A 16,553-nucleotide genomic window follows, 5' to 3' on the forward strand; every position below is an offset into this window, starting at 1 on the left:
CCCCCCCCCCCCCCCCCCCCCCCCCCCCCCCCCCCCCCCCCCCAAGTAGCTGATTTCATCCTCGCAAAGCCACTCTCACTCTAATCTCCCCTGATCCGTCTGCACTGGCAAAGAATCAGATGGCAAACTCACACGCGTTAAAGGAAACCTAGGATAACATGACAGAAAATAATAGTCTACCTATTGTTATTATGAGCGTAAACAATCAAATATGCATTTTCTTGCAGATTCAGCCTTCAGTTTGTCTACAATTTTAACTCTACATCAGTTGCATTCCTTGTAACTCGGCAGAGTTGGCAGACTGATAACCAGATTTCATAAAGTGGGCATGTAGTAGCTTGTAGTTATGTAATAGCTAAATCTCTAAGCCTCTCTTTGGAATGGCCACTGGGCACAGGATCATCAAAAACCAATGGCTATATACTGTAATGGTCTCTACATAATCTGTTAAACCAGAAAATCTTATCAATAGCGATGCGAAAATGTTACATCGCTTTCAGCGCTTTCAGTAGTTTTGAAAAGGAGCACGGCGTAGATAGAAAGAGCCTCCGCATACAGAAGGAGTGAGTAGTTCATGAGTAGAAGAGAAAAACTCCACCAACACACCTCACTTACCCAGGAGACATTCTTATTCTTGGCTTGTTTGATCATGGCAACGAGAGCAGGCCCCGTAACTCGGAGAGAGGAGGCCCCCTCCTCAGCAGATTGCAGCCCCGCGGCCTGTTGTGTGGGCAGGTCCGAGCGGGATCAGGGTTGACGGCCGGGGGCACGTCGCGCTCAGCCATAGGTCATCATCTGCCCTGCAAACCTGCCAACCCAAAACGCCTGCTCTGACTGAACCCGGCATCTGTCAGCGGGGATCTGACCTCACTTCACGCGGAAGACAAACCGATGACAAAGTTTTCTTCACTGGGCAAAAAAAGAAAAAAAAAAAGTCAAGATCACACAAGAATCATCCGGCAAAGTCAGAGAGTCTCTTCCTCCCGACGGCACACAGTGACCTGATGGACTGATTATGTATTCACGCTGAGTATGAATATGAAACATCCCAGCAGGTTTAACCCCGCCCTGCTGAGCCTCAGCGCACGCCCAATCGCGGAGCAGATCTTTGTGGCCGGCTCCCAGGGGGGTGAGCTTATAGAAGCATTCGGGTGAACATACTGACTCTCTGTAGGAGAGGACGGGGCTCTCCGCTGACTGGCAGTGTCACCATCACCTGACGCAAAACAAACAGGAAGTAGCAGAAGGGAAACTTCATGTAATTGACCTCGTCTTCACCTTCTGTAGGTGCCTCCTCCACTTATTATTCTCCCCTCTTTTCCGTTTCATCTGTTCTCCCTTTCCTTCCTCGGCACGCTTCCCTCTCTTTCTCTATCTCCCTCTCAGGGGTACGTGTCCTCGCCCGGCTGGCACCTGTTGTCATGACACCTCTTTGCTAAGAGACAAGTGCCGTGACGGATGAAAGATGCTTGGTGAAAGACGGAAACCCTCTCTCTTTCTTTCATCTCTTCAGTGGTGGCATTGCTTTCTGACCCAAAATTAAATCTACCCTCTTACTCACTTTTGTCTCATCTTCCTCTCTCTGACAGCAGCAGCTCCTCTGCGTCAGCTCCACACTGGTGCCCGTCTGTTCGCACGAGTCGATCCGGATTACTTGTCAAAGATCAGCGGAGGGTTTGTGAGGCTATCCTTGCCGATTTGAGTGGCTGCACTTAAGTGGGATTGAACCACGGAGAAGAAACAGATCTCCAGATCAGCGGTGGTGGAAAACACTACAGACATAAACAAGCAGCACAACCTGTGCTTTCACTTGGAATATGAAGGTGCTAGTACGTCAAACCAACAGCCAGCAGCACAAACGACCAACAACGGGGCTGATATTTATAGTATATAAATAGTATAGTCATTTTCAAACACATAAATACATAATACTTTACTTGACCTGCAACTAACTTATTTTCTTGATTCATCATTTGATCATTTAGTCTGTGAAATGTCGAAAAGCTTTGGAAAATTAGCATTCATAATTTGCCACAGAAATGTCTTAAATTTGCTTATTTAGTGTCTTTAACGGTCCCGACAGTTAAATATGAGAAAGAAAAACAGCAAATCGTCACATTTAAGAAGCTGGAACTTTGTGTCCTTTCTGCTTGAAAAAGGACTAAAACTATTAATTGTTAAATTTGTACTCGTGTATAGCACCCTATAATTCAATCATTGACGACAATCGACAAATGCCACAAATATTAAGCTGTTAATATCTTAAGGATCCAGGAGTTCTAAAGCGAGACTTTACACGGCGCCTGATCCATTTTTCGAACGTCTGCCACTCTAATTAATTGTCTCTCGTATCCATATGGGCTGGCAGCCCTCCTCTGGTGCACAAGGTTGTCTGCATCTCTCCGCTGTTAATTGGCCTTAAACAACATCTGCTCCTGTTTTAAGGGATGCTCGGTTTGGCCTGGCTGCCCCCCGTCTGAGGTGCCGTTTTCTTTTCTTTTTTTTGCCCACAGCTCCTTCAGCTCTCTAATGGTCGCATGGTTGTCCATTTTGTCTGCAGATTCTTTACCTTCTGTAAGTCGTTACTGGAGACAGTGGAAAATAAAGATGTGAAAGTACTATATAAAGCAGTTATGGTGTCCAATTGAACCTTAAACTAAACCTTGTCTTATATATCACAGCAAATAGAAACAGCTCCACCGACAGCAGAGAATCTACTACCGACATATTTCTTCCTAAAGCCATGTGTCGCAGTGTAACGTAACGCTAATAAATGGAATTACTGAATAGATTGTGCCAGAAACTGCAAGCCTCACAGAAATGGATGACGGCACTCCAGGCCTCAAAGCAGCTGCTTTCCACTGATAGCAGTGAAGCAGCCAATATGACGTGTCGGAATAAAATTAACATTCACTGCAGGGAGTAAATTACTTCGCATGTATGGGTCTCATGCGGCAGGTTTTGAAACTTTTCCTACATTTAAGAAAATATACACACACGCACGTACACTACAAAATGTAAATAATTATAAATAATGGGCAACAAAAGCTGGTACAGCCAAGACAAAGCCAACCCAATAAGGCTCATTATTTTTCATTTTCACTGATATTGGACAGCTGATGGTTCAGGCACAGACAGCAAACGATGGAAGAGAAAGAGGGAGAGGGTATGCAATGCAGCAAAGGTCTCTAACTTATATCAAACTGGGTATGTTGCGGATATGTGATATGCATTTTAACCATACAACTACCAAGACGCCCCAAATAAAGGATTTTCAAGCAGTCATACCAGCAAAAAGCCCAACTGTAGAGAATATATTGATTCATCGTTGCATTAACATAATACAGTATATTTTGTACGGAGTGAAAATCATCTTTTCCCCCCATGAAAGTGAGGCTTTTAAAACTCAGTGCACACAGATTCAGCAAACTGTGTCACTGGCATCAGTGTTTCCAGGCTGCAGTGAAGCTATACTCTACATATGCCCTCACAGATATATATATATATATATACATCACACTTTCCAGTGCCATAGTGAGCTGATGGATTATGCAAAAGCAATAAAAAATCCACCTAAATCCGAGACATTCCTCGGGGCCTCTGTGGCCAATTAGCTGCTCAGTTTCAGGGCATTTCCATATTCTCTCGAAAAGTGAAAGAACGCACAACTGCTGCCAAGGAAACCTTGCTCCAGTCTGCGCTGCGCTGGCCCGACACTCCTCTCCGGGCGTGCATCCCAGAGGCTGGAAAACTGGGAATTCCAGGTCACACTTTCGCCATGGGAGATTAGCTCACCACCAACACACGGAGCTCAGTATTTTCTGGGAATAATTATAGAGTTTTGTGTAATCAGTATGTGCCATTTTTCATTCTTTATCGGGTAGTTTTAGCGCCCCCAGCAGGTCCAAGTTTATACTCATCGAATGAAATATATTTATATACACAAATAATTTGGCTGATTCTAGTGATCCTTTTTTCTGTCTTTTGTATTTATTTTGAATGTAAATATAATGCTTTTATTTGCCTTCAGTATGTAAAGCACTTTGAATTGCTTTTGGGGAATTATTAAAAAGTCAATGATAATTAAATACATATTTATAAGCCATCTGCAAATTATTATTGATTGTAGGAACTGTACTGTACTGCATCCTGTGCCACATACTTCAAACATAAACTTTTCTGTGCATTTTATTGGTCTCTCTGCTAAGTTCAGAGATAGAAGTGGCTACCACTGCTGCATCATGGCAAGCAGGTAAGTCTGGAGAACAAACGGGGGAATGCAGTAGGGCCTGCTGTCTTCAATTAGCCGAGTTTCCGTGGGGAGGGTCTGGGACCGGCCACTCAGTCTGTCAGACGGAGTCCCATCCGGCCGGGTCTTCGTGCTCCACATTCCAGCATGAGCAGGAATTACGTTCTGCCCCATTTCAGACGTAAAACGGCGGTTTGGTGCTCCATATTGGAAACATGTGAGAGGAGGAGCATCATAGAAAGAGCTGCGTCTCACGGCAGATGAGGTCCTCTCAAGGTCAGCACTGGCTATGGTTGCTGGACCGTCAGGCAAAATCTCTGGTTTTAACAGAACTCGTTCATTTCGCATGCTTAGTTTGAGCGCAGTAATTAAAAACACAAACACATGTTGCCAGTTATACTCCACCACCACGCTGAATGGTTTGTTTTCATGCAAGCACCTTACACACGAGGCTTAGACTGTCCGATGTGCAGTATCAACAGCTGGTCCTATACACTAATCCACTCAGTCATATTCAAGCTTACTCTGTAAATATTGATTGAGCACAATGCAGCCTGCAAAACCAGATCGTGTTACCAAACTACGGTAGTCGGCACAGGTCCACTAGACGTTTTACTTCTCTGAGACAAAGCTGGCGCATTTCAGAAGCTGGACCCTTCAAAGGTCCACATTTCTAGACAGAATACGTCATAATGGGCCCAAAAGTCTTGGTCCCTTTACAAAGGCTGCTAAAAAGAAAAACAGCCTTCTTTTGGCAGAATTATTATAGTTACACAACCGGTGCATCAGTTGCAGCCCTGAGTATCACAACAGTTGCTTATTCGAACAGTCAGGGGATCCTTGTTAACTCAGGAAACTTTATATGTTGTTTTTCAGCTGGTGTTTGTGCCCAGGTAGCAAATGTGTATATTAGGGCTAAAAACAATCAATCAATTAGACAACTCACAGAAAAATAATTGGCAACTATTACATACACTTTGTATATATACAAATGCAATTTCGTCAGCTGATTTTTAAACTTCTGTAGATCGACTAATTCTTTGAGCTCTGCAGTAGCTGTATTTCATACAAACGTTACTAACATTTAAGCCGTAAAACAACATAATTATGTCACATTATAGGAGTCTTCACACTATCAAAAGCACACAGACCTTTCTGTACGGACACATGACCTGTTTTAGTCAACCAAAGGCAGATGTGGCTCACTGAGCTCAGAACATTTTGTCCAGTGAGCTTCTGTCTTGGATCTGAGGATCATTTCTGAAAATAGAATTAAAAAAAAATTACACCTCATGAAAACTTTATTTCTGAGCCTTGAGGGCGTTCTGCATGGAAATGGTATATTTATGTATTCATGAGTGTGTGTGTGTGTGTGTGAGTGTAAAAGTGTAACATGGCCATCTAGTGGTAAAACTAATTTAGGGAAGACCGTCTGAAACTGCAGTACTGGAAAATTATGTGGATGAGATAAAAAAAACAAATCCATAAATCTTTGCATTGTTCTATTGGTGAACAGTGTAATAGAGACGCTAGAAATCAGAAAATAAGCCTCTTCCTTTTTTTGCTATACACAAGGGAGTCTACAGAAACCACTGCTTAAATGACATTATAAAAAAAAGCACGGATCATCGAATTTCCCATCTCAAGTCATACTTTGCAGAAACCCACATTTTCGTCTGACTGCATTTCATTACAGTGGTCTTATCCTCAGAGTACACAGCTTTTAATGCCAGGCACTAAAACACAAAGGACACATGAAATAAACCTGCAAAGCCCAGTAAAGTGGAGCTGTCAACCGAGCATGTGCCTGCAGTGTGAACCCTCTGTATTCAATAACATTACAACCTCGGCAGTGTCCCGGAATAAATATGAAATAAAAGATTCATCGTGTCTGGCGGCAGGAACGGAGCTCTGCAGAAAACTGTCAGGCCGGCGCGGCTGAAATATTTCTGCTAAATCCTGCAGCATTCAGCATTGGGTTCAGGATAGAGATCTAGCAGAGAGCAGTGATCAACATTGAGGGGGGAGAGCTGGCAAGCGTCCACTGATCCATTCAGTCTGGTGCTTTGAAGCAACACTGGCATTTTCAGTGAAGTTATGCATTAAGTGAAACACCGGCACAAATCAATTATTCATACAGCAAAACCCATCGGGAAACAATCACAATCAAGCACATTTAATCACATCGGTCTCCACATGCCGGCGATTGTCAGCTTCATCGGCTTCTCTTAATCTCTCTCACGCACACTCTCTCCTCTAACCCTCGTGATGAAATCGGCATCAGAGCCTCGAACTCACATATGGAAGCTGTGCTCTCCGGCGATGGCCCAGCCCACAGCACGGCATGAAGGGGACCAGGGCGGGGAGGAGCGGACGGCCGTCTCACAGACTCCCTGTCAGGCAGCGGCATCCGCTCAGCCTCGGCCCATGCCGGCACACTCGGCCCCACTGGTGGTTGCAGACAACCAAAAGACGCAGAGGAGACAATGAGGCCAGAGGAGATCCTTTACGGAGGAGTGAGCAGAGGGAGCAGAGGACTGACGTCTCCAGTCCAGCCCCCTACTTCTGTCCGCCCACCCACCCCCCACGTGTACGGCCCCCGACTCAGAAACTCTCAGGATTCATAAAGTTGGATTCCAATGCTCCCCCTCCTCCTCCTCTTCATCTTCGTCCCATCTCCGGACTGTTGCGGCAGAGTGTCTACGAGCTCGCAGTGAAGTGCAGGTCTGAGCCGAGTGTTTACCCCACCCCGAAATCTGTAACCGCTCCAGCAGATCCTCTGGGCTGCCAAATCCTCTGCAGTGCTGCTGTGCTGTGTGGCAGAGAGGTACAGTTGCAGGCTGGCACGCTGGCACGCTCAACTGCTGGTGGATTTAGACACACACACACACACACACACACACACACACACACACAAACACACACACACAAGTTCCTTCTCAGCATGTGAAGGAGGTGGAGTTCTGAGTGTCCTTGACTGGCCGCTGTCCCTTGCTTCCTAATGGAAGATGTCGCCTCTAAACTCTCCGCCTCCTTTCATCCAAGGTTCAGTCGGCTTTAAAAGCTTGACACACACACACACACACACACACACGCACACACCCACACACACACATATACACTCTGGCTTTCCTCTTCACATATTGCCTCCCTTTTTCTTCCTCAGATTTTATTGCGTCATCACTCTCCTCAATTTCTTTCCCCCCCTTTGTGTTGTGCAGTACTCATTTGCATTGCGTTACCTACTTTCTCTGTGCAAGTGTCTGGGACAGAGGCTAAGACAGCTACTGGTTGCTGAAGAAGACACTGCACTGTGCTTCATGTCACAGAGAAAATCTGCCTGTGATGCAGAGGGGAAGTATTCGCTCGCACAGTTAAGTCATGCCGAGCGTGAGCGCCGGGCTGGCTTGACCGCTGCTTCCCGTCACACACCTCCGCTCCCACTCTTGCCCTTCCCCACTGCGTTGAGGTGATTGAGTCCAGACTGACAGGCAGCCTTACTGCTGCGTCGCAACTGCTGTGTCAGCTATAGAAGTGCACATAATCTGCCGCTCTGCCTCAGCGTTTGAGAAAAGACACATGTGGCGGGGAGCTGCAGAGGTGATATTCATATACACAGCATGACTGTGGACGTGTTTTTGAATCTTATCTGGCAACAAGGGCACACAGCATGAGTGATGGACTGAATTGCAATGATTTAAATATGCCCTTTGGCTTTGAAATGTCTTGCAAATGATTAATCAATTTGAGACGTTTGTGAATGCTAGGAATACTAAGATAATAGCAGACATTTCTTGAAATTAAAGGGGTTTGTGATAGACGGTTATCAGCAGTTATTACAGTAAAGCACAGTTGTTATTAAAGGGTTTGCTAAAAATGTAAAGTAGTACATTTCATATGGTGTTGGAAATAAATGACTCTTGAGATATTAAGATCATTAGGGTTGGTAATCTTCTTCAAAATCCTTTTTTGTAATGTTTGTTGAAGTTCTCTTTACATCCCGACAGCAATCAATAAATCAAATACTCAGACAAAAAAATAGTTCGAAGGACAATTTTAGGGGAGTGGCTTTGGAGGGAGACAGTGCTGCTCGCTAAAAGAGTTGGCAACACTTGGCTGTATTATTTTTGGGGGTTGGAGCGTTTCTAAAATCTAGGGTACTCTTGCTAGTTTCTCAGGATTACCAACCCTAGCTTTAAGATGACATGTTGATGGTAAAAAACGGCCATTCTTTTGGTGTCTCTCTGCGTATGAGCACTTGGCTGAGGCTCTTCCCACAATACCCTTATTGTCATCTTTTATTGCAGCGTCACTAACATTGTGCTCCATCTGAATATTGTGCATCAGGACAATAACAACATGATTTCTGCTGTCGGACAGAGCTGCATCGAGATAAAAACAAACTCAGCTATCTGTCTTCACATCGGTCTTGGTGAATACACCAAGCGGATGCACCTTATGGAAGCAAAATACCTGATCATATTGAACTTTTTAATAAATAAAGAAGGCAATGTAAGATTTGAAGGCAGCTAACTTTAGCTACAATTTTGGTGGTTTCCTTAAAATTAATTAACTAGGCCAAGAGTCAAATGAATGTCTAATTATTTGAATGTTCAAGTTTAATTTCTAAATCTTAAAGGGGAACTCCACCGATTAGACAAATCAAAGTCTGTTAACAGGTGTTTTGTTGTACTACTTCATATGTGACAATAGTTGTATATTCTGTTTTGTGGCTGCACAAAATGTGATAAATTGCCTTAAGTGATGTCGCTTGAGTCAGTGTTGGTTGCAGCTGAAGCAAGTTTGAAAAAAATAATAATACCAGACCTCTGTAGCTCGTCTCTTTAAGAAAAGGGACAAGTTAATGTTAGTTTAAGTTAGAAATAACTTTTGCTTCTAAAAAGGGATATTTAGACATTTTGAGAAATAGGTATTGTCTTTCTTTCCGGAACCTGTCTTGTCTTTGTATTCACATAACTGCCCTCAGGCGTTTGTATCACCTGCTCCAGTCTGACAGACACTCTGCCCAACATAAATCTGGCACCGCCTTTCATCAACATCGAAGCTTCTTTAGTTGACTGCCGATAATTCACCGGCTGACACGTGTCAGCAGTGATGGAGAGGCATCATTATAAACAGAGGGATGTGCGATGGGAATCCTATCTATCAGGTCATTTGTCAGAGCATGTCCCCCTTTGAGAAGTCATCACTCAGCTGTTGCAGAACAACACTACTAATACTCCTACTAACTATAATACCCTTTCATTAACTTAGATGCACCTTTAAAATGAATTTATTTAAAGAAAACACATCCCTTTTTGCCATCACATCAGATTATGACGTAAACAAAACCATTATTCACAAGCAGATAGAAACCCGCTGTGATGAAGCCAGTCATTCAACAAAGAAAGACAATGACATATACTGTCTATTGTTCTCCTAAGTCTCCATCACGACCCAGAGGACAGTCTCAATCAATCACAGAGGCAGCAGACACCCGATGACGAGCGCAAACCTGCAAGGCCTGAGAATGAGCTAATTAAATGCATCCATCTTATGACTACATTTTAAAAATGCAGTATTGTGAATAACTTAAGAAGGTTTACTTTCCCATACACCGTTTAGGATGTGGTGTGCCACTTGTATTTTATGCATATCTATCGCTAATCGGCAAATATTCTGATAATTGACTAATTGTTAAAGTAATTTTCAAAGCGAAAATGCCACAAATTACCACTTTCCAGCTTCTAAACGTTCTTTGTCTTGGTAATAAACGTAAATCTTAGATGTTTTGGACTGTTGGCTGGACAAAACAAGCAATTTGAAGATGTCACCTTAGACTTTAAGAAATTGTGACCTAATTGTGACGACCTAAAAATGAATCAAGAAAACAACAGACAGAATAACCAATAACAATATTCAGTTGTAGCCTTATTGATCTCCAGCAGCACTCTTATGCATTTGATAGCACAGTTTTCACCATTTCACCATTAAGCGCTTCTCTGCTCAATGGTTTAGAAAAGCTCGTTAACATTCTGCATCTATCTTTATACCCTAATAAATGTCCGATGTAGTACTTTAATGGAAATGTATTTAAATGGAAGACTTTGAAGACTCGTAACAGCAGCAGGAAGATTGAACTTGTCCACTAGGGGGGTAGTTAGTACCTCTACATCGTGCCAAATTAATTTAGCCACACAGCAGGGTGGGGTGAGAGTGGAGGCTGAACAACTTGGATTCAGATCACTGCGAACGTGAGGCATCCACTGCTGAAGTGACTAAGCACAACATTTGCCCTTTTTATGTATTTTTTACATCTTTTTCACATTTGCTTGTTACTCACAATATATATATATATATTTTTTAAACATGTATTAACTTCCTAGGTGGGTTTTAATGTGAAATCTTAGGGACAAATGCCAGAAGTTATAGCTGCTTTACCATGACCAGGAAATTTAGAGCACAAATACAGATTTTAATACACTGATAATGTAACATATATCAAATTGAATACCGACACTTATTCATTTTGCCACTAGATGGCGGCCTGGTGCTTCTATGAAGTCTGACTGAGCAGCAGTGGTTTCAACATTTACAGTATTTAACCCCCGTCCATCATTAATGCAGTTTGATGCCAGAAAAACACATACGGCTCTCCAGAAATATCTTGGAAAACTACGACATATGTTGCTCAAAATTCAGGAAAAAGGACTGCAGGGTTGACGTTACAGCTTCCCCATACCACTACAGTATGGCACTGGTATCTGTCACTTAAGAAGTCAAGGGTTGCCAGATCTGATAAGTATCAGAGGAGTTTCCTGCCTTCACCACGCCCTCTCAGGCAGCCTTCCATCACCACATGTAATTTCTCCAGCCTGAACGTACAGACGGAGCAGACGCAGAGGGTCGAACTGCAACAATATGACTGTTATATATATACGTATATATGGAGGTGGAGGCGATCCAGAGCCTGGTGCAACCATTTACATAAACAGTGTGAGTGTGGGAAGCAGGAGGAGGTTAATTATGACATAACACTCTGCGAGTTATGCAAATCGCAGTTTGAACTGCTGTTTAAAAGATCCTCATTGTTACTGTTTATTTTTTCTAATGCAGTAAAAGTCTTATTCAAGTTGTCCTCCCCTGAGCCCCAAAAAATCTTTTTTGACAGGAGCTTTGATATCAAATCGGTTCAGGCATTTTTTTTAACCTGCTTTTCTTTGTTTCCTTCAAAATGTATGCTTTTCTTTACGGGATGCCTGTCAGTTACATAAATGATTTCAAGACTTTGGTGAACACTTTTGAAGCCGGGTGTATACAACCACATTTTAAATCTAACATCTCCACAAGAGCCAGAGGGCAAACTGACATCCTCAAAAGGGAGCTCATCAGTCTCTCTGCCACGAAGAAGAAGAAGAAAAGAAAAAGTTGATCAAACAATCATTATTAGAGATCCCACTTTTTGGAACAGCCTGACAGAATAAATTATGCTTGCAGAGCCCGTGTCTTTTTTTAAATCCACTACTGATACCACACTTTGGTAGACTTGCTTTCAAGCAAGTCCCCCCCCCCTCTGTGTTCAATTCCGTTGTTTGCTCTTTGTTTCTCACTCTCTATGAAGCACTTTGTAAACTGTGTTTTAGCGAAGTGCTATTTAAAGAAACTTTATTATTATTCAGGGTCATGGGGGGTTGGATCGTTTCCCAGGATGCATTAGAGGCACAAGGCAGACTCTCCAACCACAGTGCCAGTCTACAGATGAACTATCGCTCACATTTACACATATGGACAGTGTTGTGCACAAGCTAACCCTAACCCTAGTTCAACCACTCATATCTGTATGCTAAATATGAAGCTAAAGACAGCAGCGGGTTAGCTTAGCTTAGCATAAAGGCTGGAAGCAGGTGGAAACAGCTAGCCTGGCTGTTTCCAGGCCAGCACATCTAAAGCTCACTACATAACATGTTGTATCTTGTTTGTTTGATCAAAAAGAGTATAAATAACAGTTTTCGGTGGTTTCTGTGCTGGGCTATTTCTCGGGAGTCTCCACTGGTTACCTTGGCACCTTCTCCCAGCAAAACTATAGTCTGTAAAACTGCAAATTGTCATATTTACATGTTGTTTTTATACAGATTAAACAAACGAGGTTGCCGGCTCCAGCTTCATATTTACCAAAATTTAAGGATAAATCTTCTCATCAAACTCAAAAAAGCGAGGAAGCGTATCTTCCCAAAAAAAATGAGACTTTTCCTTTTATTAATAAGCATGAGGAGGACCAACAGGTGTCAGCTTTCATTTGCTGGATGCTGAAACATCTGGTTTTCTGCCTCACGAGAAATGGGTTGAGGTAAACGTCTGGACTGTAAAAGGAAATCCAGGCAGAGTGCTAAAACAATGATCTAGAGTACATGATCCTAATCTTGGTACTATTTATTAGCATCTGTAGCCCCTCGGCATGTGCGCACACAGAATGTTGTGAGACTTTTCTTTGCTTGCGCTGCAGAACGAATCCACACAGAAAATAAAAGCAAAACATCCACCTGATGTTGAAGTTTTGCTGAAAAATCGAAGACAGTTCTGCCCTTCTTCCTTCTCAATGGAGAGCTGAGCTCCAGTTCAACGCTGACCTCGCTACTCCCACGGCTGAGCAGTTTGGTTCTGGCCTGGACCTCCACCCTTCCCAGCCTCCTCCATACTCCCCCGGGCATCGGGCCACGACCACAGGGAACGTCTCTCATCCTTCCTCTCTCAACCTACTCTCCGTCTGCCCTCTGCCCTCAGCAGCATGAGTAATTCTGTCTTTTAGGAGCCGTTTATATGCACTTACAGGAGAGACGGTTTTTTATGACGCTCGGATCGATCACACAGTGACCTTGACGGGCATTAGCGGTTCTTATGACGCCTACAGGAGTGCACAGGACTATGAAGTACAACAACAGGTCAGACATTTGGGAGGGCAAACGATAACAATCAAAATCTTAAATCCAGTCATGCAAACATTCTTTAGAAAACAGCAGCTTCTAATGTTGACTGTGAGGAAGGAAACGAAAAAACAAAGAGAAACGAGACCCAACCGACGGCTTGATGAATAGGCAGTGAGATTACCACACACAGATTAGCTTCATACCTTCCCTTAGTTTAGCCATCTAAATATTATGTCCTCATTCTTCTGTGAAAAGTGAAAATAATCACAGGCAGTATGATTGAGCGCGAGTGTGAGGGGAAAAACGGTGAGATTAAAACTGCTGTTATGATAACGCAAATGAAAAACAGTATTTACGTTGTTATCCAAACATTGGAGACGTTACTGGAAGGTCTGCTATTCCTGGGGCCCTCTTGCGGCAGATATCTAAAAGTGGGTATTTGTGCTCGGCATGCGAGGGCCTCGCTGACCCTGAAACACATTACTCCTCCACTCTTCACCACATCCCTCTACTGTCTCTTGCTTTAATGGCCTACCATTTCTGTCGGATGTGGTGTTGCAGTGCAGAATGACGCTCACTCTCAGCCTAATTGAGTTTATCTGCGATGACTCAAGCTGGAAGGGGAACTCCTCATTTGGGGACGGGACTGTGGGAATGGGCATGAGCTCCCATGGAGTGGCGGTAAATTTTTTATTTTTTTTTTAAATCAGACAACTTCTCACCAAGCAGCTCCTGCTGAGCTGATGATGAGCAGCTCATTCAGAAGTTCTCCGAAGCCTTTTGAGACAAAGCAGACAGCAGGCCAGGAGGCTTTGATCTCCTCCAGGGTCCCGTTGCTCGAGGCGATGTACGCCTCCTCCAAAAAAGGCAGAAACATTTAAGACAGGGGCGCGCATCCTTAACCCGGCCCATCCTGTCCCCTTGCAGGTTTGCTCAACAAATACCAGACACGTCGAGTGTGTACCTCGCAGGGTCTGCTTTATAACAGCCCGCTGTGTCACTGCTGAGGATGCAGCACGGAGGAGAGGCCTTCACTTAACATACTGTACCCAACAGTGTTTACAGAGGGCTTTCACTGCAATGCACATCCCATCGCTGATGGATGATGATGACTGAAGCCGGGCTCTTATGCCAGTTTGCGTTTACCGTCAAGGATTAACACACACTCGGGTATGTTGCATTCCTGAAGGAAGCAACTGTATCCAGGAAGTGCTATTGTTCATTATGTTGTTCTTGTATGGTGCAGAGAGTGATCAGATACCATTGGGCCTTGTCAAAAACAGAATTTTTAGAGAGAGAGAGAGAGACTAGAGAGACAGATAGGGAAGATTCCCGTCCGGATTCGACCAAGGGCTTGCGGGTAACCCCTAAGCCACGTCTGCAACCCAAAGTTTAAACGTTTCTTACCTGGCGAACAAGGCTGTTGGTTGTGGTGTCGGAGGAGGTGCTGCCATCTGAACCTTTAAATCGGCCTTTTCTTCGTGCTCCTTTTCCTTGAGACTGCAGAGAGTCAAAAAATGAAAGAGGGAAATTGTGAAAGAAGAGGTCCATGTCCTTTCCAGCGTATCTTAATATATTGTTTTCATGCCAATATGTAGATTAAAACTGTGTTTTGTGGCTGTTAGAGTTCCTCCTGTCAATACTGGTCTCCAAGAGATGTTTTTCTGACACTCATAAGAGAGATAATGGACAAAAATATATATTTTAGTACAGCTGAAACTAATCTGAGGCTTCAGCAGTCTTAGCCAGAAAAACCAAGTGTGTCTTCCAACTAGGACTGCAACTAACAGTTTACTTTCATTATCAATTAAATAGTTTGGTCTGTCCAAGGTGACATCTTCAGATGTCTTGTCTTGTCTGACCAGCAGTCCAAAACCCAAATACATTCAGTTTACAACGAAAACAGAGAACAAGAGGATATTTCGCAATTTTTTGCAAATTCATTGGCAACTACAGTATTTCGATGGGTATCTTTAATATCATGGTAAACTGAATATCTTTGGGTTGTGGACTGTTTGTTGGACAAAATATATTTGATAACACCAGCGAGGATTCTGGGAAAAATGTGATGGCCGTTGTGCAGTCCAAACAGTGAAACTATTTATCGGTAACCCAATAGTAATGCGTTGCATGCGAGTGAAGCTGTCCTCTTGTTGTAAAGAGCCTCACTGTTAGTTCAATTAGCTAAGTACAGCTTTCAGTGTTTTATTTGAAGTGCAACAATATGACAGGTATCATAGAAACAATGGTAATTATGTGGGTGGTCTCTAATATGCAAGCTGATATGATGAGGGTCTGGAAAACGAATGCACTCAGCTCGAGTGTTCATACAGCGCCTGTTGCTAGTGGCAACTGAAAAACAGAAATTCATTTCAAATCCGCCTTTTATTCCAGCCCGTTCCCCCCCGAGGCATGTTAATAACGCATATGAAAGAGATATTCTGAGGATATTATAGGAGCCCATCATGAAACACAGTTTGAGATGCAAAGAACGTCTGGAGAAACAGGATGAGATTCAATTAACCGCAATAAGCCAAATACACGATGAACGTTGAATAACGTACTTTACTGTATGAGAAAGAGCTCTGTAATATGTTTACCTGAAGCTGTACTTAGTTACATTTACTCAAGTATCATTTTTAAGCACTTTAGCTTTTATATTTCATGCATGCTAGTTTATTATTCTACTCTACAACAATATTGGGGAAATATTGCTCTTTTTACCCCACTATCTTTATCGGACCGCTACAGTTACCAATAAAGGTTTTTCATTCAAAACCAGTTATTGAAATATGATATTATGTTCCAATTGAAACCACCCAACACTATATTTGTTGAAATTAGATTTACTTGAGCAGCTACAACATTAAAACGCTGCATACATATCAATAAATGAGTACTTTTGATGTTAGTAAACTTTGCTGACAGGTAGGACACTTATAAAGATGTATTTTTACATTGTGGTAATCATTACTTTTATATAAGTAAATTATGCAAATACTTCTACCACCGCACCAAAAATATTTTTATCTAGAGATGTAAAAAGTAGAGAAAAAACAAATAAAATGTTAAAACGTTCCTTGTGTTTGAAGTACTAAGATTAAAACGTTACCTGACACCAACCTGTCTTACACCGGCAACAGTTTCGACGACATTTTTTAATTAAAATCAATCGTTAGAATTAAAAAAAAACGAGGTGATGTCCTCGGGGCTCACTAACGTTACGTGATTAAAACTTAATTTGAGCAAGCAGCCACCAATGGGAGCGAGGAGGTGGAGAAGTGGACAGGTGAGCTTAAGTTGACCTGCTTCTCTCGCATGCTAAGCTGACTGTGACACGTCATTTAAAGGACAAACTTGTCATTTAACGTTTGAATTAA

General features: G+C 42.9%; 1 protein-coding gene across 2 annotated transcripts in view; it reads right to left on the reverse strand.

Annotated features, from left to right (window-relative positions):
- Window positions 1–16,553, reverse strand: part of cacnb2a (calcium channel, voltage-dependent, beta 2a) — a 57,207-nt gene that overhangs the window by 40,205 nt on the left and 449 nt on the right. Inside the window, exon 2 of one of the 2 annotated variants that reach the window (XM_031850291.1) lies at window positions 14,581–14,673. In XM_031850291.1, the coding sequence (XP_031706151.1) occupies window positions 14,581–14,673 (93 nt within the window). Of the gene's footprint in view, window positions 1–6,547; window positions 12,117–14,580; window positions 14,674–16,553 lie in introns of those variants that run through there. The other variant, XM_031850293.1, reaches the window with a different exon arrangement.

The sequence above is a fragment of the Anarrhichthys ocellatus genome, unplaced genomic scaffold, assembly GCF_004355925.1.
Source record: "Anarrhichthys ocellatus isolate YVR2014 unplaced genomic scaffold, GSC_Weel_1.0 scaffold10, whole genome shotgun sequence".
Lineage (NCBI taxonomy): Eukaryota > Metazoa > Chordata > Actinopteri > Perciformes > Anarhichadidae > Anarrhichthys > Anarrhichthys ocellatus.